This window comes from Mchenga conophoros, linkage group LG7 (genome assembly GCF_057382185.1).
Source record: "Mchenga conophoros isolate Kocher_MC1m ecotype Shallow Benthic linkage group LG7, M_conophoros_male_GT1.1, whole genome shotgun sequence".
NCBI lineage: Eukaryota > Metazoa > Chordata > Actinopteri > Cichliformes > Cichlidae > Mchenga > Mchenga conophoros.
Genome location: NC_140532.1, coordinates 6,798,482 through 6,825,729, shown reverse-complemented (window position 1 = coordinate 6,825,729; position 27,248 = coordinate 6,798,482). Strand labels below are relative to the sequence as shown.

General features: G+C 38.8%; 1 protein-coding gene across 3 annotated transcripts; it reads left to right on the top strand.

Annotated features, from left to right (window-relative positions):
* Positions 1-15,588: 15,588 nt before the first annotated feature.
* Positions 15,589-22,210, top strand: ehf (ets homologous factor). Of its 3 annotated transcripts, none has more exons than XM_085281082.1 (9): positions 15,589-15,741; positions 18,044-18,182; positions 18,549-18,806; positions 19,865-19,909; positions 20,066-20,086; positions 20,173-20,235; positions 20,319-20,363; positions 20,462-20,657; positions 21,489-22,210. In XM_085281082.1, exons 2-9 carry the CDS (start codon positions 18,107-18,109, stop codon positions 21,586-21,588), a joined length of 804 nt encoding a protein of 267 aa, XP_085137208.1. In that variant the 5' UTR covers positions 15,589-15,741; positions 18,044-18,106; the 3' UTR covers positions 21,589-22,210. The 3 variants fall into 3 exon arrangements, with proteins under 3 accessions (XP_085137208.1, XP_085137207.1, XP_085137206.1); XM_085281081.1 differs by having other exon boundaries at positions 20,045-20,086; XM_085281080.1 differs by having other exon boundaries at positions 20,042-20,086.
* Positions 22,211-27,248: the final 5,038 nt, after the last annotated feature.

The window sequence follows — 27,248 nt, the reverse complement described above, 5'->3', positions numbered from 1 at the left end:
TTGTGGTGGGCTGCACCAATGAACTAAACTCAATTCTGCCCTCGACAACATTCTCACTTGATTCAGCAGAGGCAGGGCTAGCTGAGCAGGAAGCCACAACTGTTTTTCACCTCTCTTCTCCCCCCAAAATATTTACCCATGAAGATGGTTTGCAACGTGTTGGCTGGCAGACATAGTTGGAACACCCATAATATTAATGAACATGATATTTTTATTTTACACAAATGATACAAATGATTTAAAAATGGTACTCAATACGTACAATTAGGTCTGACAAAATTATTCTCAATTCTTATTATTGTAATAGGACCAGAGAATTATGGTACAGATACAAGGTAGTGCATGTTTCTTTTTTTTTTTTTTTTTTTTTTTTTTTTTTTTTCTTTTTTTAAATGACATCAGAAACAGCAGTATGCGACATTACGTGATGGCAGAGCTTCAGTTCATCCTTTGTCATTTTTTTTTTTTTTTTTTTTTTTTTTTTTTTTTAATAAATAGGACAGGGGGAATGAATGAGAGAGAGAGGGGGAGAGAAAGAAAGAAAACCCAAGGGGAGAAGAGACGGTGAGAAGGGGGGGGAAGAGAGACAAAAAAAAAAAAAAAAACTCCTGGGTCACCTGTATGGAGAAAAAACAAACAAACAAACAAACAAACAAACAAACAGAGGAGACAGCAAACAACAAAGAGCAACATAATAATAGAGAAAACAAAGCACCATCACAATAAACTAGCTAGTCATAGATATCAGTATTTACTAAGTAATAAACGATATTGTGCAGCACGCAAGATAGACAGCGCACAGTGTGCTTTGAGGCAGCAGCCAAGAAAGCTTTAGTCCGCGTCTGTGAATACCCATGTGTGCATACCTGTGTGGATCAGCATGCTTGCATTCCAAAGGTTTCTCCATGTAATGATCTGCTAGGGAGTGTGGTAGTGCATGTTTCTATGAAAAAAATCACAATTTTATCTTATTTAATTTAATATGAGGCTTGTTTTTGTTTTTGTTTTTTTGTTTTTTTGTTTGTTTGTTTTTATTTATTTCTCTGTTGTGCCATTAGCAAGTCAGTTGTACAAATTTCACAAAGTTAATTTTGATCACTAACTATAATAAAGAAATGAATCAGCTCCTGGATTGTTATACAGTACTATGTATGAAACTACCTAAAACATTATTGATTATGACACAACACACTGATTAATAGTAGCTATTAATGAAGGTAAATTATATGTAAGCATCAATCAGGTGCATGCTACCCATATACAACTTATTCATACAAAAACCCATGCACAATATTATCAAGGAAATAACTAATTAACACACAATGGACCTATAGTATATAAGAGCCTCAATAAGAAAAGATCTGTGTATGTGTAACCATGGAAAACTCAAACAATATGTTGAATGTTAATAATGTTAACAAAAGTAAATAACTGTGAAATTGCGTGCCACTGTCTATATGAAATTGTCACAAAGGAATGAAGACTCACAAAGGGCATAGTGTACAAAACACATGCAACACACACAATGTCCAGCAGATACCCGGTGGTCATCAAACATTGTCTCTTTCCTTCAGCTCAGGCAGAAGCTTGTGACATGTTCATTAAGCAGCAGGGATCCCATTACTGCACTCAACAGCCACGCTGTCACAATGCTCATACCTAATTAGTTACACATGCAGCCTCAGGAATGCTAAGTGTTGCTCTCCTCCCCTCACTCACTCATTTCTTTCTATACAATTTCTCACATCCTCTTTCTTTCCCCCCGTTTGATCACTCTGCAGGTGGCATAGTGTGCCACTTTTAGACTGTCAAAGTTGCTCAGAAAAGCTTTCAAATTACAGTTTAAATTTCCCTGCTGAGAACCTATTAACTTTATAATAGAGACCGCAAGAGAGAGACAGAGGGGGAGAATAAGATTCAAATAAAGTTAAAGGTAAGAATAAGAGGGTCGCTGACTTTAGTCACTGTTAAAATTCAAATCCAAATCTTCTTCTAACACTAAATGTTGCTGATTTAGGGGTAAAGGTTTGCAAAATAGCACCCCTTTTTTGGGTTGTTTCCTTGTTTGTTTCTTTGTTTGCATTTGAAACTAGATCGCCGTGGAGCATACTGAAACCCGCGAAGCAGCAGGGACTGGAAATGTTTATGTCTGCAAAATGAGTCCTAGTGCCGTATGCAGCCACCATCCCATCTCTGCTAAGTGATCCGTAATGAACATAATGAAATATAGCACTGCTACACGTATCAGATATAAAACTCAATAAATACAGATGACACTATTCTGGTGGAAATATTTATACTTTTAGCATTTATACTTTTTCATAAAGCACTATTCTGACATTACTGAAGAATCAAGCTATAAGGTACATCATAATTTAGTAAAATTACTTGTTTAGTGAGTGTCTTGGTCAAGAAAACCTATCAACATGTGTTGACCTTTCCCAACTATTTGATAACACATGCTTGCTGAGGTTTTCCAGAGTGGGCATTATGGTTCAAACCTCAGGCTCAAATATAGTCAGTCGTGTGGTCTTCTGTAACTGATCATTGATGTAATTCTATTCAGTCCTTCCACGTAGGAAACCTGTACCTTCTAGAACAGTATTTTTATTAGAAGTGGACAAAGATGAGATGCATGCTACATAATAACTACAACTGCTATATCCATAAGTCTCCCCAAACACCTACTAATTACAATCTAATTACCCCTATTAATCAGACAGTTCATGTGCTTATATCTTTTCTACTGTTGCCCCCTTTTCACCCCCTATTTTTACTCAATTAATCTGTTAAGCAAAAGCTCTATATTAAAATATTTTTTGTAAAAGTAATTTTTATGTGGAGCTATGAAGAATGATTTGATATATTATGTTTGATTTTACTGAAAAACCAATGGGTTTAGTACTCTATATCTTGAATTAAACTGCCTCACTGTAAAATGAAAGAATAAAATACTTGGGAGAGAACAAGTAAATGTTAGCCTAAAGTAGATATAGACTCTTTGGCAAAATTATAAGGTACATTACAATCAAGTTCCAGAGCTTTTTCATAAATTTTAATTTTACAAATCTTATATTAAGGTCCTAGTGGGTAATGGCAGTGTACTAGACAGCATTTAGAAGTATTTCAAACACACACACAAACTTGTCCAAGATATATCTTTGAATCAACTATGATAACAAATGCATTTAACCATTCATACTAATGCTGCTGTAGAAAAGTATTGACAAGGGCATAAGGACTACAACAGTTAAAAATGATGAAGATGGCTTGGCAGATACCAGTGCATACTTGCTTTCCATTTCTGGTAAAATTAATTGTTACGTGTCTGCAGGCTGCATGTTTTCTTTCCCTTTCCTTTTGTTTGCCATTTCCTCAGGTACACAGACTGCAGGCTGGTGTCAATTTGAGGATCTCCAGCTAATCAGAGAAAGGAGGCTTTGATTGGTTAAACCAGGAGTGCACGCCTTGATAAGGAGACTCACCTGTGGCTGGGGGTGGCTTTCTCTTCCTTGCTTAGAGTTATTTGGCACATGTGCTCTGGTGTATTTCTTTTGTTTGAAGGTTGTGGTAGGAGTAAATAGGACTAGGGTAAGTCTGGGGACCCCATACACTTACTCACGTGGAGTCCTTTCTGTTAGAAACACTAGGTAAGTAGGTTGGTGCCACCCATGTAATTTTGAGCTTGTTTGAGTTGAGGATCAGGGTCTTTTCCCCTTTTTTGTTTTTCTAGGGTAAGAGCTCAGCTAAGTTTTGGTTTTGTCTTTTAGGTGTTAATTTTGGCACAACCTGTCCCTTTCTCCCCCACATGTGTTGTATGAATTTGGGTAATTGTTTTTGTGAGAAAACTGCCATTAAACTTGTTTTTCTTTATTACACTTGTACTGAGTTTCTGGAGTTGTTGTGTTACCCCCTCCTGCTCTCGAGGAGGCGTAACACAAGTGGGAGCTTATCTGGGATCTATTTTCCGGAGCTGTAGACAATTCTGATGTTTGGTACAATGTTGCTGCCTTGTATTTAATTATGGATTTCGACTTACAAGATTTCATTCATGCTCGGAGTTCTGAGAAGTTTGAGTTATGTTGTAAAGATGACTTGTTGAGTCTTGTGGCACACTTTGATAATCCAGTAAAGAAATATAGTGTGGAAAAAAAAATTAATAGTATTTTACAACTATTAGTTGAGTTGAAAATCTTGACGGGCTCTGATGTTTGTGATGATAACATTCCTTCTGTTGAGCAAGGTGTCAAACCTTTGAAGGAGGATGTTGGTGCTACAGCAACTCTCCCAAAAGTCCAGGTGGAGCCTAAGGAACCTCCCACTCTACCTCGTTTATATCCTGTGTCCCTAGACTTCAGTGGGTCAAACGGAAATGCTAGACTTAAGATGCGTCTAGCTCGCCTTCGGCTGGAGGCGCAGGAAAGGGAGCAAGCACGTAAGGCCAAGTTTGACCTCAAACTTCAGATACGTCAGCTGGAAATTGAAGCTGAGAAGGAGGTAAAGTTAAAACAGCTAGAGGTGGAAGCTATGAGGCTTACAAAGCCAGTCTTCACCCAGCTCACCGGTTACTTCATGTTCTTCACATTTATCTGGCAACACCTGTAAACATATGTAGAGTTTGCACGTGAGAAGGCAGTTCTTTTTGACAAGTGGTGCACAGCAAGTGAAGTGAGAGACTTTGAAGCTCTTCCTCAGTTAATCCTGTTGGAAGATTTTAAGAATCTGTTATCAGAGAAGCTTGTAATGTTTTTAAATATGTGTTTGCATCATCCCCTCGTTCAGATAAAGTTTTGATCACACACTCACCAAAGCCTGATCTTGGTCAGCCTGAAGTCAAAGCAAGCAACCATTTCTTTCCCGTGAGGTACGTGAATGCTTCTATTGCCATAAAAAAGGTCATGTCATTGCTGATTGCCTTGCACTAAAAAATAAGACTACACCGCCGCAGCCCAAGGGCATGGGTTTGATTTAAAAACATGTTGCCTCCCAGAACCCAAACATCTCAGTGAAATAGATCCCTGTTTTAAACCTTTTATCACACAGGGTTGTGTTTCTTTAACAGGTGCTACTGTTGACAACCAGTCTGTAACAATACTGAGAAACACGGATGGTTCGCAGTCTATCATTCGAGAGGGTATTTTGCCTTTGTCTGTTGAGTCATCCTGTCAGTCAAGTGTTGTGGTCCAGGGTATTGGAATGACTTTTGTGTCTGCACCTTTGCACAATGTTCATATCACTTCCTCTGTTTTCAGTGGAGTTGGAAAGGTCGCTGTCCTCCCCTCGCTGCCCATAAAAGGAGTTGATTTTATCCTCGGAAATGATTTGGCTGGTGGAAATGTGCTGCCTGTGCCTGGATTAGCCTGAAACAAGCTTCAAAGTTAAACAGCAAGAGTTTGCCAGCATTTTTCCTGCTTGTGTGGTAACTAGATCTCAATCCAAGAAGAATGACTGATTTGTCTGACTCTTTCTTCATTATGAAAGAAGCACCTGATAGTGTTAGACCAGAAGCTAAGCTTAATGATGAGTCTAGAAAGATGTTTTCTCTTCCTAATGCAGACATTACACTGCCCGCTTCTAGAGAGGAATTTATTGTTGCACAGCATTAAGATGACTTTCTTCTGAAATGCCGTTCTTCTGTACTTACTCAGGAGAAAGTTAAGGTAAAGAAGGTGGCGTACATTGTTGATGAGGGCCGCCTCCTACATCGCTGGGCTGGTGGAAACTTGGATGACTGGCATACAGTTTATCAAGTTGTTGTGCGAAACGTTTTCCGCTAGCAAGTTCTAGCATTAGCACATGATAACCCACTTTCCAGACACCTTGGCATAAATAAAACATAAGGTCCTCAAACCTTTTTTTGGGCCCGGATTCAAGTCTGATGTTATACATTACTGTCGTACCTTCCATGTTTGCCAAATTGTGGGCAAGCGAAATCAAATTAATCCACCTGCACCCAATGTTCCCTCTAATTTTTTTTATGTGTCTGAGCGAACACAAACTCCCTGAGCGATCCCGTGGACCACTGTGAGCAACATTAGACGTGTGCACCGTGGTCACGCCAGCGTCGACTCCATCCAAGTTACATGGTTTATTAAAATAATCAAATTACAGCATTTACATTTATGTTAGACTACCGTTAGCCAAGGTGTTTTTTTAAATAAACATTTCAAACTATTTACAGAACAATCAGCTGTTCTGCGTCAAATTTGATGCCTCACAAATTATTTGTGCCACTCTAAAAATAATTTCTGTCCACTATGAGATAAAGGAGAACAACAGCCTGATACCTGCAGGCCTGACAACAGGAGATGTGTCACTCCTGTAACATTCAGCACTCGCCTCATTGTTCTGACACACACAACAAAGCTATTGACTACACTACACACTAACTACACAAGATTTGAGCTAAACGTTGCAAATCTCTCACATCTCAAAACACCACCGTCACTCCTAAAACTTCTTCCCGTTTCTTAACAACTAAATGCCATGTTTTGATTGGTCGACATGGTACATTTTTCGACCAATAGGAAAGGGTGGGGTGTTTTGGTTTCGTCTTTGCTTACAGGTGGAGAGTGCTTTCGAGCATTTTCCTTATAAAACGCCATTTTTACCGTTTCTTCCCACAGTAAATATAAACAGCTGTAGTATACAGGAAGAAAACCAAACATTGCGTATTTTTTCTATCATAACTCTGGTTTTACGTGGCCGATCAACACAATTTAAAAGCTGGTATAAAGTCCGCACTTTTTCCGTCAATTGTTCCGTCTGTCCTGCTCACATCTCCAATGGTTGTACACGTTGTCATTAACGTGGCTTCACTCCACATCAGCCACGCCGCTTTGCTAGCTAAAACACCGGCACATATTTACTTTAATTTCAATTCAGGTTAGAATTCTTTTTGTGTGCGCAACACAGATTTTCTCTGCGCAGAGACCGTGCCAACAGTGCGCAATTTTGCACGTGCGCAGCTTAGAGGGAACGTTGCCTGCACCCCTGTCGCCAATTCCAGTGATGGGTGAACCATTTAGCAGAGTTACTGTTGACTGTGTAGGACCTTTACCAAAATCAAAGTCAGGGCACCAATACATTCTAAAAATGATGTGGGCTTCTACTAGGTTTCCCGAAGCAGTACCCCTGCAAAGGATCACTGCCCCTGTCATCAGTAAAGCTCTGGTAGGGTTCTTCTCAGTGTTTGGTCTTCCAAAGGTAGTCCAAACTGATCAGGGAACCAACTTTAAGTCTAGGACCTTTGCTCAGGCATTAAAAGCATTAGGAGTGGAGCACATTACGTCAAGTTCCTACCATCCTGAAAGTCAGGGAGCACTTGGAAGATTTCACCAGACATTCAAGTCCATGCTCTGCAAATACTGGGATGAGGGTATCCCATTCTTAGAATCAGGGTCTTTTCCCCTTTTTTTTTTTTTTTTTCTAGGGTAAGAGCTCAGCTAAGTTTTGGTTTTGTCTTTTAGGTGTTTATTTTGGCACAACCTAACTGTCCCTTTCTCCCCCACATTTGTTGTATAAATTTAGGTTGTTGTTTTTGTGAGAAAACTGCCATTAGACTTGTTTTTCTTTATTACACTTGTACCGAGTTTCTGGAGTTGTTGCGGTACCCCCTCCTGCTCTTGAGGAAGTGTAACATTCATTTTTTAGGTGAATGTTTCTCTTTACTCTTTGTCTGTTGCAACTTTCTGACTGCCACAGCCTCCCTCTGGTATGCATCATCCTCTGCTACAGCATCTTTGGCCAACCCGTTTTGTATTTCTTCCTAAGTTTGATTCTGGTTCCACATCTTCAAGAGATTTGTGGCACATCCGTTCCACCCTCATTTTTGAATGCTTATTTTCTCTGACCTGAGTCTTTCACACACTCAGGTCAGCTTGACTACAGTAGACTCTAATCTGACAATGATCTGTTTGCTGAGATCAATCTCTAGCATGAAATCTCATGGTAAGTGCATTTTCTATCCTGTCTATGTTTGGTTCATGAGCATTTGTTACACACAACCTTACTGCATTGGTCGAGTCATCACCTTGTGGCATTCTTATCGTACATTAACCTGCGCTCTCACTACTCTGCTTTATTTTTAGTGCAGATCGGTTGCACGAATATAAACCCAGAGAGTGCAGAGCATGGTCGTCGGCAACTGCGGTCTTGGTCTCTCTCCTCTTCCTTCATCTGCATCAGTACCAGCTTTAACTTTCTATTGCTTTTAAAGCTTTATTTATTAAGTATATTTTAGAGTTACTGGCAGTCCTGTTTTCAATTTTGTTTCTATTAGTTTACCAAACTAGTTTATTGAGAAGCCTGAGTCCAACAGCCCATTGCATGATTGGTTTATGGTCTCTTTTGTCTGTATTAGGCAGGAATCCCGTCTGTTTGTGCTTCTGTTTATCCTTTGTAACTTAGTAACTGTATTTTCATTATTAAAAGCTTAGTGAGTGGCAGCAGTGTTGTGGTATCTTATATGTTAAGTTCTTTTGAGCCACGAAGTTAGAGACTGTAACAGTGTTCTATTTCTGTTATTCCAGTGTTGCTTGTATTTTCTTCCAGGTACAGTTTGTTTGCTGGCAGCAGCAGGTTCCTGTAGAGCACACACACTGTTTTGAAATTGTTCCAATGAGAGTGTTATACGTTCCATATCTGTGCGTATACAAAGGTCCACTTGGGGCTGAGTGATAAACCTTCATTATCAGAAGGTGTTTGCAAGGCTTTTTTTTAATTTTTTTATGCCCATGTATCCTCCAATTTGTTGTACCATGCAGACTTGTCTGCTGAGACACTACCTTAAAAAGGCACCAACTGTGCATGCTTCCTCTAATTCTTCAAATAGACTGAAGGTAGTATAATAAGAACATAAGGCTACCCTACCTGCTCCCAGGAAGCCTGCAGATTGCCAAGCCTAACTCTGTCTGACACATTTTTCACCAACGCTGTCACCTGGCAGGAGAACAACACCTTTCACTGTAGGATTTTTCAGTTATTTACTCTAATTTCATGTACGGAATATATTCTTTGTCTGCAGAAAATATGTGAAAATCTTTTAAAAAAATGTATATTTTAAACATGGAGTTTAAACAGTAAAGTGGAAAATTAGTGGATTATTTACACCTCATGCAGTTGTAGGCATTTACAACACAGGAATGTTGTATATGGAGACCATTTATATCTTTAACCCTCTCCAGGCAGACGTTGCAGATTTGCAACAGTTAAGAACTAACAACCTTATTACCCCACATACATATTTTATGAATTGTTTTTTTTTTTGTTTTGTTTTTTTTTTACTCAGAAGTACCACTGCAGGACTTGGTTGTGCATTAGCAACAAAGAACTTAATTTGGGCCTGAGAGAGTTAATATCTGACTAGAGGTTGCAGTTCAATCTGTCCACTGGATTGCTTTGTGGATGATATGGAACTGGTTGTGAATGACCAATTCCAGCCAGGTGGGAGGTTTGGATTAGTCAGCATGCCAGACTTGAAATATAGAACAAACCAACCTCAGTAGCTGCCTGGTGGACATAGATTATATGAGAACATAATGTCAGAAGTGACTTATATTCACATTTGATGAACTCATTCTCTTTCCAGGATTTCTGATCTTTCTTCAGTGATCCCCTGCCTTCCTCTTGGAGATACAGAAAAAGCCTAATTGCCTTCCTATTGGAAGCACGAAAAAAACAGGATTGTAGCTACTTCCAGGGAAATAAAGATGGAAAGTAGCACCCAGGTGCTGCTAATCAAATACACTTGATTAACTGATCACTGGAAAGTGTGATTACCTCTATAAGCACAGAGGTTTGGGCAGTTTCCTGTTCTGGAGCATTCAAGTGTGAGTTAACACAAAGCCACAGCTTTCCCAGGAGTGAACGTCACAGCTAATTCTCCCGCAAGGTCAGACTGTGCTCAGAGAAATCACAAAAACTTCGAGAGTTACATGTCAAACGCTACAGGCCTCAGTTACATTCATGACAGTACAATAAGAAAACTGAACAGGTTTGGTTGGACTGCTTGTTTGGCATGACCAAGTTTGCCAAGAAAAAGTTTCTTCTTTCTAAAATCAATCTCAGCATGAGATTGCAAAATTGCATCTGAACTAAACACAAGACTTCTAGAAAAATGTCCTTTGAACAGTCAAGACCAATGGAGATCTTTGGCCATATTGCTGCACCACATTTAAAAACAAAAGCAAAAAGCAAACAAACACTGCATATCAACATAAGCACCTCGTACCAACTGTTGAGCACAGCAGTGGAGGACAGATGATTTGGGCTTCTTTGGCAGCCACAGGATCTGGGCGCCTTGCAGTTATTGATGATGAACTCCTCTGTAAGTGAAAAGTGAGGCCATCTGTCCAACATCTGATACTAGGCCCAAAATGGGTGATACAACAGCACAATGATCCAAAGCTTGTAGGCACATCTAGGACAGAAAGGCTGAAAGAAAAGAATCAAAGTGCTGTGGCAAAACATTCAGAAATCTGTGTATAAATGAATGACCACAAATCTCAATAAACTGAAGTATTATCAAGAAAAGTGACTCAAAATTCCTCCACAATGACATGAGAGACTAATAAAGCGCTGCAGACAATGATTACTTAAAATTATTGGTTCTAAATGCAGTTCCAATGCTACTGAATCATGGGGTGTATTTAGTTTTTCACAGGACACTGAACATTTTGTTTTTCACATGACTGTCAGCTACTGTATATGGCTCATATTTAGCCTTTATGGTTGTCTCGGGTAGTTGGACGGCACTCAGCAAGCTCCCGTACAAAGTCCTAAAGAAATAGTTAAGGCCGAAACTGAGGCTATGTTGTCACGTCATGTACAGCTGTGTTGTTTTGCCTGAACTTCAGTTTGAAGAATGCAAGTGGAAAGCAGACTGGATGTTTTCTTTCCACCTTATCCATCACAGCAACTAGTGGCTGTTGTCTTTTGTTGCTGAACCAGCCAGTTTGTCTCTGAACCTCTTCACTCACTGACTTTATCATTATCCCCAGAAAATCATTAGTTACACATGTTGGTGATAAGAATTGAACATATGTATATTTGTCATCTATTCAGAAGGAGTGAAGGGAACCTCTTTCAGACACTTTCTTTATCGTGGTGTTTTAGCCCACTTAACTTGTAATGCGTACCTGAGTATTGTTCCCGACCACATACAGTTCAGCCATCTTATGATGGTTGCTTTCAGCAGCATGACCTTTCACAAAGCTCAAATCATCTCAAACTGGTTCCTTGAACATGAAAATGAGTTTTTTGTTCTCAAATGGCTTCCAGATCTTAACCTAACAGCAATTTTTAGATGTGGTGCAATACAGTTTTATAGATTATGTCACTGTTTAGTTAAAGGTTACTTAGCCTATTGTGTTGTACATATTCAGGAAATCAACATGAACAATACATGAACATTCATTTTGTGTATGTTACATTTTGCTTTCTACCAGTTCCTGACAGGAATATTTAGCTCTTTAGCTGCTAAATGGAACTTTGTTTGCTCCAGCGTTTTGCATCTCTAGGTTGTGTGCCTTTTGAGGCAGAGCGTGCAGTAGGTTGTGCAATGGTTTTTTCTTCTGGTTTCTTCTTTGGAAAACTGCATTTTGAAATGACACAGATGAAGCCTAGCAGAAGGAACCTTTTAAGTAGGAAAGTGTAAAAACAAAATGCTTATTTTGATACAGCTCAGGGGAAATGCAGAGTCTGGTAACAATAATCATTAGTTTTGTCCCTGTGCACAGCTCTTTTCAGTTGAATACATTATTAAAGACTAAGAAGATCAGCTATAAAACTTGTGCCAATTTAAATCATTTCAAACTTATAATAGTGATCATGCTGTACTGCAGTCCTGCTGGTTAAATGCTGGAGTCTACATGATCATTTTGCAGCTTTCATCGTCCCATTTTAAATGACAGGCTGCTTCACTGATGTGTTGCACCTCTGGTCAGAAAAGCAGACAATGATGCCCAAAAAGGACGGTTCTGATAGATGAACTCAGAGATCCATTTATTGATAGAAAAAATGTTATGTTAAAGCAAGCTGGCCGTGCACCGTTTTAAGTCTTCACTGCCCTCCCTGCATGGTCTTTCTTCTCTTTGTTCCTCATGTATGTAACAAAGCTAATAATTTATGTAGGTTAGTCTACCTCCCTCTGTAGACACTGTAGTCAGTAATTGTTAGGAAGCATGTTCCACCTACACTTTCTCATATCACATTTGTATTCAGCACTCATTCAATAAGCATGATTTCAGAGCTCTCTGGCACTACACGGGACAACAGTGTCACCTATGGGCTAATAATAGATCTGCACCCTATCAAGTCAAGTGCAGTTTTTACTCCTGGACAGTAAATGGGTGAAAAAGTGGGGGGTTTTGTGTGTTTTTTAACATATACTCACTCTTGCTCCTCGTATATATTACCTGCAAGATGGACAGAACCTGTGTTCTCAGCGCGCTGACATTAATGAGGCCGGGCAGATGTCAAACAAACAGACACGGTGGAGTTCAAAAGAACATGAAAGAAAACTGATTCTGAATAATTCATTTTTCTGTTGCACTTCTCATTACTGTAATTACACAGCCATTGTTCTTTGACAGGGACGAAATGTAAAATTACAATTTAGGCAGTGAAATTGTCATTTGTAGCAATAATTGACACTAATAAAATGATTTTTCCTTCTTTCCCCATGGAACATATGCTAATCAAAATGTGAAGTATTAAAGATGACACTAACAGGCGTGATAAGCAGTTAATGAAAGATGGGAGGCAAGTGGGACAGTAATAGACATACTCCAGCTAATAAGTTCCTGTTCATTAGAGCATGCAACTGTACCCTCCTCCTGTCTTGTCTGTTTCTTCTGACTGACAGTTCTGACAGCCTTTCCTGTCAAAGGGAAACTTTTGACCGCATGCTCAGATAAAACGTTAATAATTCACAGCAGCACTAAGCAAGTTATAAGCCTCTTTATAAATGGATCAGTAGTGTACTATTATTGGAGGATGACATAAGCCTCTACTTGACTCTACTTAAAAATAGATGACACTGTCTATAATGCCAGCATTTTGATGACATTTTCTTGAGTCTGGGAGGATGTCTTCGCTGCGTCTTGCAATGTTGGTGGGCTGACTCACACAGAGTGGAGCAGAGATGACAGGCTTTGATCTCTCCCCCTCTGTTTCTCCAGCTTTTTTCTGTTCCCCCAGTGGACTTTTACACATGTCGACCCGCAACCACCCTGAAAAAGCAGAATGAAGATCCATGAAATGAGATGACAAATACTAGGCTCTCCTTGTGACACGGCAAATGAAAAGCCTGATGGAGAGAGAACAAAAAAGAAGGCGGTGCGAGGCAGCCTAAACAGCGGACTGTAATGAGAAGTGTGTGACTTCTGTTCACTGCTGATGGCCATATTAATCTTACTGCAATAAAATCTGGTCAGGCATTCACAACGGGAGGACACCAAATGCAGCTAAGGCCCCAAATTGCACCCTGGAGGCATGTTACCCTTTAAAAAGAGGATAGGAAAGTTCTGCAAAAAATCCAGAAAATAGCACCTGTGTTACAAGTAGGCGGTAGACGGGCTGCTGGGAGGGCTGGAGGCAAGTTATCTGTAACCCATGCAGCTAGGGTGGTGTCGGAGGGCTGCGGGGAGATCAGGAGTGGTGATTTTTGCCATTAGGACATGCAGATGAGGGGAACTCTCAGAGATAATCATGCTTACACTGAATTCCCTCATTACCTCTGAAGCTCAGCCATGGGCAAGAGTCCAAGTCACACAAAAATACGCATACTGCACGCGCTCAGAGAGCGAGAGCTCCCAGAGTGAGCATAGTATGAACACAGGCAGTATGTTGATCATAAGGATCTAGGAAATTAGGCTATTAAAGTCAGCCTGTTGGGATAACACAATGTTCGGTGTAATAGTGCAATGCATGTTTTATTCTTGAAAATATTGAATATTAAGACTCTGAAGGGATTTTATATGATTACATGCTCAATAGATCAATGTTACGTAAAAGCAAATTAATTTGTTCAGCGTCACCTATTGTTTCCCTCCACATGACTCTGCTGAAGAAGCTCTGAGAAATCCCTGACATCCCTGGCTTTCACTTCTCTCTGCTTCAGCCTATTATACAGTTCAACCCTGCTCAAAGTCACTTCAATTATCAGCATGATACTGTGAGTGCCTCTGGTCCCAAGAGGTATTGTAACAGTACAATGCTATAGATCCGATTTAGATCTCAGATCAAAGATGTTACAATTTGCCCAAACTCTAATTGGCGTCAAGTAAAAATAGACTTTTTGAACTTCCTCTGATCTTTGTCAGTATGGGCCAACAGCAGATATAAATGGTGACAACGTTCAGTAAAAATGGTTTTTGTTGCTTTTGTTTTTTTTGACACACTAACTTGTGCACGTATGCTGTTTGAACAGTACAGTTGTCTTTTTGGAAATACCTGCTCCGCTCATGTTTGATGTCAAGTGGAAAAAATAGCTAAACAGGACAAACATGTTTTGAGGAATTTGAAAACACCAAACAGATCCACTGCCATACATTCTCCTAGTGTACAAGGGCTCATTCAATTAGACACAAGATTTTACGCTTTCCATCTAACAGTATTTCACATTTTTAGTTAAGTCTTGTTTGACACATTTTTCAAAAGGAAATTTTGTAAATGTTGCAACAGGGAAATACATAATACCTGCAGGGAGCATACTGGCAAATAATTCACATAAATTAAAGAGGCTCACTGTTGTCACAGTGCTGTGATACTGACTGGAATTTTTGGGACACATACCGGAACTAATTGGCATTTGTCACTCTTTACTCAGACACCTGTGGATCCCTGCATGTTGTTAGCTAGTATGTTTACTAGACGATCAAAGTTGGATGTGATTGCAACATGGTGAAGCCCCGCATTGCTCTGAGTCAGTCTGAAACAAGCTCACCCTAATAGTGATCATCACTCAGAGACAAATTTAATATGCAAATTCAAAGGTGAAAGAGGCCACAGTGTAAAATTGTAGACATTTATAAACGTCTAACCCCCATAACCCCATTTTATTACAGTCTTTTCAGGCACACAGTTACTAATGTTTCTTTGTCAGTTCCAGCAACTTTAAAAGAGTAAAAGGAACACATTCTCTCAGGCCCTCCTACCAAACTGTCAGCACCTCGTTCATCATGATGAAATAAAGCAAGCAACTGTTTTCCTGCATAATAGCACAGAGGGAAGTTTCTCTAAGGTTAAACGCTATTTTAAGAAACCACATGAACTTTGAGGATTTAAACTTTGTGGTCTATTGTATGTGTATCTGTGTATATGTTTCCTCATAAGTGTAAGCTAAACTGCGTGAGTGAGCTTGCGTTTGTGTGCTTGACTCCGTGAGAGGAAATGCTGCCAACAGAGATAATAAAAAGTTTTGTCAGGTGTGTGTGTGGATCTGTTTTATGTTTCTGTGTGTGGGTGTGCATTATGCAAATACCTATCTGGTATGAGCATGAACAGGTAGCCAATTGGAGTGGGATAAGGAAGTTAACAGGATAAAAAACCCATTGTGGTGGGGCAGCACCTGCAGTTTCTACATGCTTCTGTTAATTCTAAGCTTTCGTTAGCAAAAGGACTCACCTTATCTGACTTTACACTCTAGTAAACTACGGTGTCGGAATCTCAGGAGACTGCTGAAAGCGGATCTTCGCGAGACCTCTAACAGGTCTGGTCAGACTCCATTCTACTGCTCTGGTAGGCTGTCACACTGGTTCTGGATAATCAGCACTAATGACTGGTTGCAGTATAATTAACCCGAAGGCTCAAAGTGTACTAAGTGTACAAAATCCTAATAAGAATTCTCAATATGCTTTAATATGCTGATGTTTTACCTTGTTTTAGTCAGGTTGGCTGTGCATGTGGTATTTTCATTTCACAGTTTGTCTCTTGTTACTGTAATTTTTAGCTATGCATTGGCTACATTATTTGTTTCAGTCATACAGGACATCGTCAATTTTAAAGACACTGAAAGCTGTATTGTGTAATTCACAAAACTTAAACTTTAAGAGGTTCCTCTTTGAAGTTAACTTAAATAAAAATTAAATGCAAAATTAAGAATAAAGACAAATAAGATTTTTAAAAGTCCACCAAGTTACTTTCAGTTATGTTTCAGTGCTACCACAAGGCTTTAGCTCTGACTTAAAGGGAAAGCAGCCAGTCTTGTCAAGAGCAGACAAAATGTTCATGTTAACTTATTCTTCAACTGCTGCTTGTGTCCTTGCATCATGACATATCCAGTGCAATGATTGTTCTCTGTGACTTGGCCGACAGCATATTGATTCATGACTGTGACTTGAATTGCTGCGTGCGCGTTGTATTGACAGAAACAACTTTCTGTTGCAGAAACTACTCTCTTGTTAAGATACGTGCTTGGCACTCGTAGTACTCATAGATTGAAGATAAACACATAAGAGATTTGGGCTGATTGGCAGCTGATGAGATGTTCTGCTTTGATTTGACGAATGTATACCTTATCTTCTGTAGAAATCGAATTCATAAATCTTGGCTTTTGTTTGCTATAAAACTGTTTTGCTAGGTCTTTAAAGTGATAAATTTCTCTAACTGTATGCAGATGTGTTATACTGGCGACTCAGTGTTTACTGAAGAAATGTGTGACATGGCTTGGAGCTATTTTGTTTATAACCTACCATAAAACTGCAGCCAAGTTTTTCTATGGAACGGTCAGAGTACTGTGTATTACACTGTTTAATGTGTAGCCATTTAAAACGGGTATCTCATCTGCTAGCCTTTCATAGTTTCATTATCATGTAGTAAGTCAGAAAAATTTAGAATAACAGCACTCACACCTAAGCAGCTCTTCTTGTCATTTTGGGCAGATACAGATTTAAAGAAGATTTTAAGAAAAATAATAAATGATCGTCCCAAAACTTTACATATACAGACAACACTTTATTTCTTTTAACAACAGCAGTATTAGCTGGACGTTTGGATTTCTATGTCTGCCTTATGTTCTGAGCATTCAAGGGGAATTTCAGTGCAACAGTAACAGAAAACCAGATGCTGGCATTGGACCATCGAAGATATGACTAAGCTATTGTGCACATGCAACACTTGTGCTACCAAAACAGTGGAGGTGCTGAAATTCACACTGACTTTATTTACATGGAATGCAAATATACTTGTGGTTACATTTGAAACATGTCTTTATTTATTTTTTATATGTGAACAGCTCACCCTTCAAAAGTAACTGCACCTGTGAATAACGAATCCTCAGTGAGTCGATATTACGCTAATAAACATCAACTCAATGGCGACATAAGCTGCTGTACTTTAAGTGCATCTAATGATTAAGCGGAGTGTACCTTTCTGTTAGTCTTCTGCTACTTTACTTCTTCAAGGATGATGCTACAAGCAAACCAAAAATATGATTACACCACTGAAGAACAAATAAAATTCATGTTTTAAGCTGGGTAAAAACAAATAGATTAGACCTTGATTAAAATACAAAACCCAACAGACCCTTTCTTCATAACGAGTACACAACATGCCCAACCTGCCACCTGTGCTGACACGGAATAAGTTTGTGACCACACTTTGATGGTAACAAACAATCAGACCTGTGTTTGATTTTTTTTGCTGAAATTCTGACACCTGTGGTTACCACAATAACAGCAAGAAGAATGTAAAAATAAGGGAAAACATTTCCAGAGCAGCTACTTTCCAGATGGCAGTTAGCTCGAATACACTGAATACTGCTACATCAGATATGTGAAGCAGCAGCTGCAGCATTTGCTGTCTGCATTATTAGCACGTTACTTTAGCTTTGATGCAATGTAAAGAGGACAGCGTCTGTGCTGACATCCTGTGAATCTGTTGTGCGTAAATAAAGTAGATTCAGTCATGCATGAGATGTATACATAATCTTTTAATATGGAATGTCATCATCGAGGTCAAAAGCTCAATTTTCTTTACCTTTATCTATGCGAGTATGTGTGCATACATGAGTGACAGATTATTTTTGACTCTGTCTATACAGTAAAGTACTACCCTCCTGCCTCAGCCCCTGGGCCATGGTACATCTGAGCATAGAAGTAGCAGTATGAGTGTAACTACATCCACAACCCTCGACAGCCAGGTGACCAGTGCCTGGGGCCCTGCTAACCCCTATCCTGATGGTGAGGATTATTGCACACACTGACACAATCAGAATGAGGCCTACTGTATTTTTATTCCTACTCTTATATTCTGAAGACTCCAGTTCACTCAATGGTTACAAAGCTGCAATTCAAAATGTAAATAATTCAACAATTAGCAGCTAATGTATTGTTCACCTGGAGAGCCCAGAGCTCTGAAACACAAGGCTTGAATTAGACATACCCAGCTGAGAAATAGTGTTACAGTAAATGAATTTGCTATTTAATTGTTGACAAATACCTTTGCTTGTGGGAGTCATGCTTCCCTCATCAGATACACCTTTACAATGAAACTAAATGAAGTCACTGTTAAGTCTAAGAAAAGAGCAATTATGTCTGTGCCTGCAGGTTCATTGGTGATGGCTGGTTACACGAGCCGTCTGTGGCCTCATGAGTCCCAGCCTCAGTTCTGGAGTAAGTACCAAGTGTGGGAATGGCTGCAGCAAATTATGGACATGCACCAAATTGATGCCTCCAGCATCCCATTCCAAAACTTTGACATCGATGGCCATCAGCTTTGCAGCCTAAGCTACCAGGACTTCATCCGTGCAGCTGGCAGCGTGGGACCCATTCTCTTCCACAGCATCACAGAGCTCAAGTGGAGCGGTACGTCTAAAAACTCTGGGAGAGAGGTTTAAGGGGCAGCAAAGGAAGATGATTAGTGCCAATAAAAAAGAAGCTGGGTGATCCGAGTTGTGTCTGGAACGAGGTCTTGATGATGAGTTGTTGAGAACGGATCGCAGAGCTGGTCAGGGGGTCGCACAGCATGCTGCTGTAGAGGGGCAAAGGATTGCTTAGAGCCAAGGAGATGATGGATTTGTTGTTTGCTCTTGCTAGAATGGGTTTCCTAACAAAGCACAGAGGGGGTGTGAAGCTGAGAAACAAGCTGAGAATTGGATCGTCCATTGTTTTTTAATTAGAGCTTTTAAACAAAGTCAAAAGGTTTTTCTTTTTTCTTTGCCTTTTTTGTTTCTTAGGCCTAATACTTCATTTTTTGGCTTATACCTGTTGCAACTGTATGTATAGCATGTGGCTAAATAAGAAAAGAAAATAATACAAATTTATGTAAATTACACAAGCAGACTATATTTTATCTAGCAAATAAAGCCAATACCTTTTCAAGAGTAGCACCAATAGATCTTGCACAACAGGTTTAACCCTGAGGTTAAAAAGAATTTCGAAGTAAACTGAACCAAGAGAACAGTTCTGCTATTGTTGTAACCAACTGTAAGAAACCTGCTCAGTTTCTTGAGATAAGGTGTCACATTTTAATACATCAAATATTGTTCTCACACTGATTGTGATCACAGGGTGTTATTGCTATATGAGTTTGAAGTCATTGGTGGTTATTGGAATTTAGAATACATTTCTGATGTTACTACTTTTTTTGATCAAAAAAGGTGTGTCGGTGCTTCACTGTTGCTTTTCCCATTTCTACTGAGACAGCCGGGAAATGGGAGAGAGGAGTGCAGAAAGTAATTTGTTGACCAATCCCTCAATACCAGCCATTTTGAAAATAGTGAATGTACTGACTTAAATATTAATTTGCAGTTTATGCTTATATTTATATTATATAACAAATTTCCCACGTGTGGGACTAATAAAGGTTATCTTATCTTATCTTATCTTATTTCATTTATTTTTCCGTCTTTATCTCTGCACAGGCCAGTACCACGTGGATATAGGGCAAATGGAAAGCAAACCTGAATGTAAGAGTCCTTCACACAAAATGTTAGCCAAAAACACAAACATCAGCATTATAATGAATACATTTTCCTGTTCATTGTACTCATTGTGTTATTGCCCTAATTAAGCCTGCCTCCTACCTATTTCTTTCACAGTAGACTTCTCTTGTCCATTTCCAGATGTCAGCTATCCACCTGGAGGTACTGCTGTGATATTTCTGCTATTGTCTATTCAAGTTTTATTCATCGCAGACAAAAAATATTGACCTGACTTCTTTTTTATTTAGAAATCTATGACCCCTCGGTTCACCCCCTTGCACCTGTTGCCTCTCCCAGGGCTCCTAGTCCAGGTGAAGATTTATTTGTACTATATAGAGAGCAACAAACTGTGTAACTGAAAATTATGTTTCACAATGAATAATCTCTTTCCCAGACATCAAACGATCTTTCACCCGTCCACATCCAGTCAAAAAACACAGTAAGTAATAGAAAAAATCTTTTTAAACTAATGGCTTTTATGTAATTTTGATGTTTATTAAACAACCACTATCTACTCTTTTGTTGTTTTTACCAAAGACCCAAGGGGGACCCATTTGTGGGAGTTTATCAGGGACATTCTACTGAATCCAGAGCGAAACCCAGGACTGATCAAGTGGGAGGATCGGACAGAGGGTATTTTTCGTTTCCTGAAGTCAGAGGCAGTGGCACAATTATGGGGCAAGAAGAAAAATAACAGCAGCATGACTTACGAGAAACTAAGCCGTGCAATGAGGTACAACCCCTCACAGCTCTCTTACATTATTTATTAAAATATAAACCTTATGTTTGCATACCATGAACACACAATCACGATTAAGACGTTGGGATGTTGTTTTTCTCAGATTGGTGCTGTCAGCAACAGAAAACAATAACTTTTGTTTGAATGACCATGAATAAAGATGAAAACGTGTACTTTGTGCTTCTATTTGATGCATTAATTCATCTCTTTGTGTAACTGATGTTGCACCTGTTTTGACTCTTACCTTAACGACAGGTTGTTTTCTTTTTAGTACCTCTTTGTTCTGTTAGTTGATTTGATGAAAGAATGACACAATACTGTAGACTGCTGAATTCTAAATAGGTTATGGAGAATATTAAATGCGTAAATAGGTGTGAACAAACTGGTGTAGGAGTTATTTTTTTAAATTAATGGGGTGCAAGAATTTAAACTCTGTCTGAAATGCAAGCACAAAGCTAAAGTAGCACAAGCGAGTATATGTATGAAGTTGCCAGTCTTTTTCTAAACAGAAAGTTAAGAACAAGTAACCTGTAAACTGTGATGTGATAGAACCTGAATTGTCAGTAAGTTTCCTGGCATTTCCAGCAAATGGCAGATAAGAACGCAAAGAATCTTTTGCATTTCAACTGTCAGTTGAAATGCAAAAGTCATCAGAAAGTACTGCGGATTATTTTGAACTGACTGGGGGAAAGTGGAGTGAAACACAAACAGCAGTAAAACTTTACTTAATTCAGTCAATCCAACTAAGTGAAATATGCAAGACTTTTTTTATACATGTGTTTTTCATAATCTAAAATTACTTGATTTGTCCGTTCTGTCTTACAGATATTACTACAAAAGAGAAATCCTAGAACGAGTAGATGGCCGCAGGCTGGTTTATAAGTTTGGAAGAAATGCAAGAGGGTGGAGAGAGTCGGACAAGTGACGGTTTCATTAATTTATGTTTTATTTGGTGTTGTGTGCTTAATGCTTTATTATAGTTTGCATTGACTGTTTTTGATGATGTCTAAACTGTTTTTCTTCCTGTTTTTTTTTTTTTTCAATTTATAACTATGTTGTGATACTGCACTGAAATATTCTTTACTGTGCCTTAATAGCAGTCAAACCTTAAAATCTTGCTTTAAAAAGATGAAAAAATTATAATAACCAATTTTTTAAAGAGTTTTCAGATGTTTCTTTTCAAACAGATACTTTTTCCAAGTACCAAAAGAGCACATGTCGATAACACATTCAAAATACATGTGGCAAAGAAATGTATGTAGCGTGTTTTGACACTGATACTGTGAAGTGTACTTACGAAAGGATGATTGTTCACTGCTTAAAAACCAACCAACCAACCAAAAAAAAAAAAAAAAACCAATAGTAAGAAAATAATAAGGCCAAAGCACAGCACTGAATACATAAACTAGTGATGAACTAGAAATATTTACAATGTGACAATATGGTTTGTACTATTTCATACTTTACATCCATTGAACTGTCCAGAAAGTGTGTAAATGTTTGTTGATATTACAAATAAAGCTTGTAACTGTTTTTATTTTATAAAACTCTTTATTTTCATGAATTCCATGTGTAAGATCTGAATGTAAATTAAGAAACTGAAATCCATCCATCCATTTTTTTTAAACTGCTTATTCAGTTCAGGGTGTCAGGGACTGGAGCCGGTCCCAGCTGTCATTAGGCGAGAGCAGATACTCTGGACAATCACACTAGCATTCACACCTACGGCCAATTTAGAATCACCAGCAAACGAGCATGTCTTTGGGAAGCCAGAGTGAACCTGCAAACTGCAGCTATTCTTGCCCAAACTTGAACAATATTGATGAGCTACAGAGTGCTGTTTAGATCCACAAGTGAAAGCCTTGTTCCCACTAAATCTGTTACAAGCTTGACTCTGAAAAGCCATGCACTTAAAGATAGTTACTGCTTTATCATGACAGTGTGAAATGCCACACAGTTAATTGTTTGTCACTGTGTGCTGTAGCTGCCAAGCTGGTTCCTGCAGGCAGCAGACAAATGAGAGGGCCTTGATGGCCAGCAAGATAAAGGCAGTGCCAGTAAAAGACTGCCTTCTTTGACTTGCATTTGCAAGCAAATCCATTGCTAATCTTCAAATTTGATTTATCTGGCTTATGCAAGCCTTCTTTACATATTGATGACTGACACCACGTTCAGTCGTTATCTTTTGCACTTTCGCACTGCGCCGCACTGCATTGTTTTCAGTTTAGTCACTATTCTGTCTCATACGTATGCATCATAAGGCAATAATTGCATGTTGTACACTGAAAGACAAAACATGGCCTGTTCTTAAAGCATAATTGTCAATAGGTTGTGATCAGAACTGATGGAATGCATGAAAGCTAAACAGAACACTCCTTATTGGTGAAAAAACATCTGAGTAGAGGCGTTTCAAGGATGGGTGAATGAATTAATGTAAAGTGGTACAAACAGAATCTTCCTGATTGGACTGAAATAATAGCTAGTGATTGTCCGATTGTTGTATTACATGAAGTAATGTAATTCAAACTGAAGTGTTTATTCATCAAATCCCATTGTTTCTTTTCAGAGCTATTATCAACAAATCACACTCTATAGTTTCTCTGGAGCTGATCTTGTTACGATCCATACATACATTTGAAATGTATACAAAATCAAACCTAGTTGTATTTAAGGCTCGATGTATATAAAGTTAGATTGTACATGATCCTTAAATAGTAAAAGAAAAATGGAAAATGTCAACTATGGTTAAAAAAAAAAAGTCTAAAATCAAGTGTCAAAATCAGTTAACATAATTTTTCTAAAAGCAGCTTTGTGTCGTAGCATCCGTTGTGAACTTCCTAAAATTTACTTCTAACAAATAAGACACATATAATTAAAGAAGAAAGAAATGATAATGAAATTAATCTGTGCTGTTTATGTGACAAGAAAATTTCAAAATTAACTAACAAAACTAATGCTTTGGATACTCATGGCGAAAAGTCCAACTGTCAAGCAAACACCAAGGCAGATATTGAATTGTGTATTATGTAACCATTACTGCATTTGCCCATGATACCATACCAGTGAGTGGTTTAAGGCAAACTAAGGCTCATTGCACATGAACGCTGATATACTGTATTACAAAGAGATGAATCGAGAAATTAATGAATGTAATGACCAGAAGCACAGGAATACATCAACAGCTCACATTTAGCCTTAGTTTGACTTTGTAATAATATTAAGCATATTATATCACTGCTGTGAGCTGTGATAAGACAAAACTTTGATGTGAGTCACTGAAGATGATTGAGCAGTTATGCAAATGTTAGACTCACGTAACCTCTGCAAACATGAGCATGATTTTCCTAACAGACCACTGCCCAGTGATCACAAATCATAGCTTTACATACTTCTGATACTGTGACACGAATAGTGCTGTATGTGACCGAAATGGCTCCCAGAAGCAAGCTGCACATATGACAAGACAGCATATCTGACGAATTCAAGAGAGCACCGTTAAACCAGCGTGACATGTATTTACAGGACTTGATTCTAAGTTATCGAGTGCTGGTAACGAAAGCATTCATGCAAACATGCACCCAAACCGGTTGTAATAGATCTGGGAAGGAAGAAAAAATACATTTGCACCTGAGGAGATATTTAATCCATGTGCCTCACTTTAGCACTTTGAATTCTTGTGAGTTTTTTGTTTTTTTACAGACATGCTATTATAATAAGAACAGTCCAGACAATTGTCTAGGAAGATGACAACAAACTCTACGTGGGGTAGAATTATCTAGTGGCCTCCTTGTTCTGATTTATTAGACAATGGCTGCCTTTGTTTGGCCAAAAAGCATATGCAATACCTCCCCACGAGTACCTTTATCTCTTATAGTTACAAAATGATTTTCTGATTTGAATAAACCAAGCAAAGGGTATTTTATTATTTAAAAAGGGAGAGCATTAATTCAATCAGATAGATGCAAGAGAAAGAACAGGGAAGTGATAAAAGATAGCCTAAGCATGGGCATGAAGACAGCAAGATGTGATTTTATGTCTGCATCCCATGCCAATAAGTGGGGCTATTGTGTTCTCTCAGTGGATACACTGGCTCAGCTTATCTGGGCCCCTTATCATTTTTGTCTCATACTCAAATGGACCTGTGAGGCGTCCAATCCAACACTGAGTTGGACAGATTAGTGCTCTGTTACTGATGCAGCTTTGCTTTTTGGGGTTATGGGGAGGTCAATCTAGCATTTTATTACCCATTACAAAATGACACACTAGATCATAGTCTTATGATAGGTAAGGAAAGTAGCATTTAAAGTACTTGTGAAGAACGAAGAAAGTATTTTGGTTTTTCTTCTGCATTTGCATTAAACAAAAAATAATTCAGAAATGACCTTTGTTCATATTTTTTGCTGTAACCAAAAACATGAGGAAGTATTCATGAAAATGCACAAATTATTTGTTTCCAGTATGTTACGGAGCCAATTTCCTTTGAAGATTTTGGAGTTCCCATTACTGTTGATTTCCTTGTCTGCATTTGACAATTACTAAAGCTGTAATTTCCTTGTTTCAACCCAAAAAAAAAAAAAAAAAAAAAAAAAAAAAAATCAGGTAGAATGTCAGTGTCAAGTGTACATTTTTTGCATAAAAGGTGAAAACAAAGTTCAAAAATAATTAGAACATCAAAATATTAAAAGCATATAAACCAGCTCTACCACTGCTGCAAACCCAAAGCAGCTAAATAAGAGTGTCCATCTTTACATTTCATTTAAAAATCAAATTAAAATAAAGACTGCAGGATCAAATGTCCACACTGGTATTTTCTTTTTTCCCCAGAATACTCATGATACTGTCTTGGACACAGTTCGTTATCAGCAGCACAACTGAGATTGATGACAGATGACAATAAAGTTCCGGATGGATCTGACAGTTACTCATTTTCTGGGCTTGTTTTCTTTTTAGACAGGTTTCATTTTACAAAAATCTGTTGTTTTCAAAAAGTTAGTTTCGTAAACTCTGGTGTAATCATAAATGTTTCCATTCAGTCAAAACTGTGAAATATACTAAACAGATCAATCCTAGGCTATATAATATTTGTGCAACAGTTTTTTTTTGTTTGTTTTTTTTAAATGCAATTTGCTGGACCAGGCTGAAGCTGGACACGGCGAAGCCGAAGCTGGACCAGGCGACGGCAAAGCTGAAGCTGAAAACTGAGCAGGTAGCAGAGCTGACAGAGCTAGAGACTGAGCTAATGACTGAAGTAGAGGTTGTAGTAATGGCGGACAACAAGGTAACTGATCCAATTCTCCTGAGCTTCCTGAACACAAGGAAAAAGGCTGGACGGGCTCACTAGCAGAACCTCAGCTGGCCTGGGAGCAGGGACAGGAGTCATGGATGCAGGCTCAGAAAAACAGTCTTTTGAGGTGTCACATGAACAGTTTCAGTGGATATCGACACAAAAAACCCACACACCATGGTGAGCTGATTCAAACATGAATGGCCGTGGAAGACAAAACTTAACTTGATCCATTAGCTCTGAGGCAGTAAGTCCAAGTAGTTTAGCCAGTTTAAATATGGTGGATGGCACCTTGTTATCTGTAACGTTCTCACCAGTCACATCATACACATCCTTAGATAGTTCACTAGGGACAGATACAGAAACTAGGGAGTCCCTTAAAACATTGTCCTGTTCTGAGACGATGGTGTCACTTGTGCTCACCTCCGGGGCTTTCTCAATTGTGGCAAAAACAAAGTTCTTAGAGTCTACAGGCAAGTAGTCCATAAAACCTGGGTTGGCCATTGCTATCTGAGCTGGTTGGGCCCAAATGGAGTCCTTCTCTTCCTCCTGCTTCCCTGCGCAGGAAATAATCCAGAGTCCTCGAAGTTGCGTGACACGAATTTTAAATTCAACAAAGTTACTGAAGTAAATGTCTGCTGGGTCCAACATGGTCAGGTTGTTCTGTTACAGTCTGGCAGAAGCAGACTGTATGTATTGTGAAGAGTGGACCCAAAATGCAGACACCAAGGAACTTGGATCAAAACTTGAGTATCAACAAAAAGCGAGCCGTTTAATGAGGCTGGCAGAAAAGGTACAAATAAAGGGCAAGGCAAACAGAAATAAAACTAACATTAACCTAAACTGGGAGAACTAAACAAACAACATGGAAAAACCTGGACATGAAACCTAGAAACATGGCATGGAGAACATGGCGTGAACAACAGACGACCTGACAAGGAATGACTGAAGACACACGGACTAAATACACACAGGAGGATAATGAGGGAAACGGAAACACATGGGGAAACAGCTGACACACATGAACATAACCACGTCACAAGGGGACAGTAAAACTAAAAACATTGAACATAGGAACACAGGACCACTTCAAAATAAAACAGGAAACATAATGAGACGCAGACATGACAACCTGAACTTGACAACGTAAGACACAGACATGAAACACATGAAGGGCAAGGGAGACTTAACAGGGGTTGGAAGACACAAGGGGAATCTAATAACAAATTAAATAGAAAAACTAATGAGCTTAACCATATACTATAAACATCAAAATAAACTAAAACTCAAAACACTGGGTC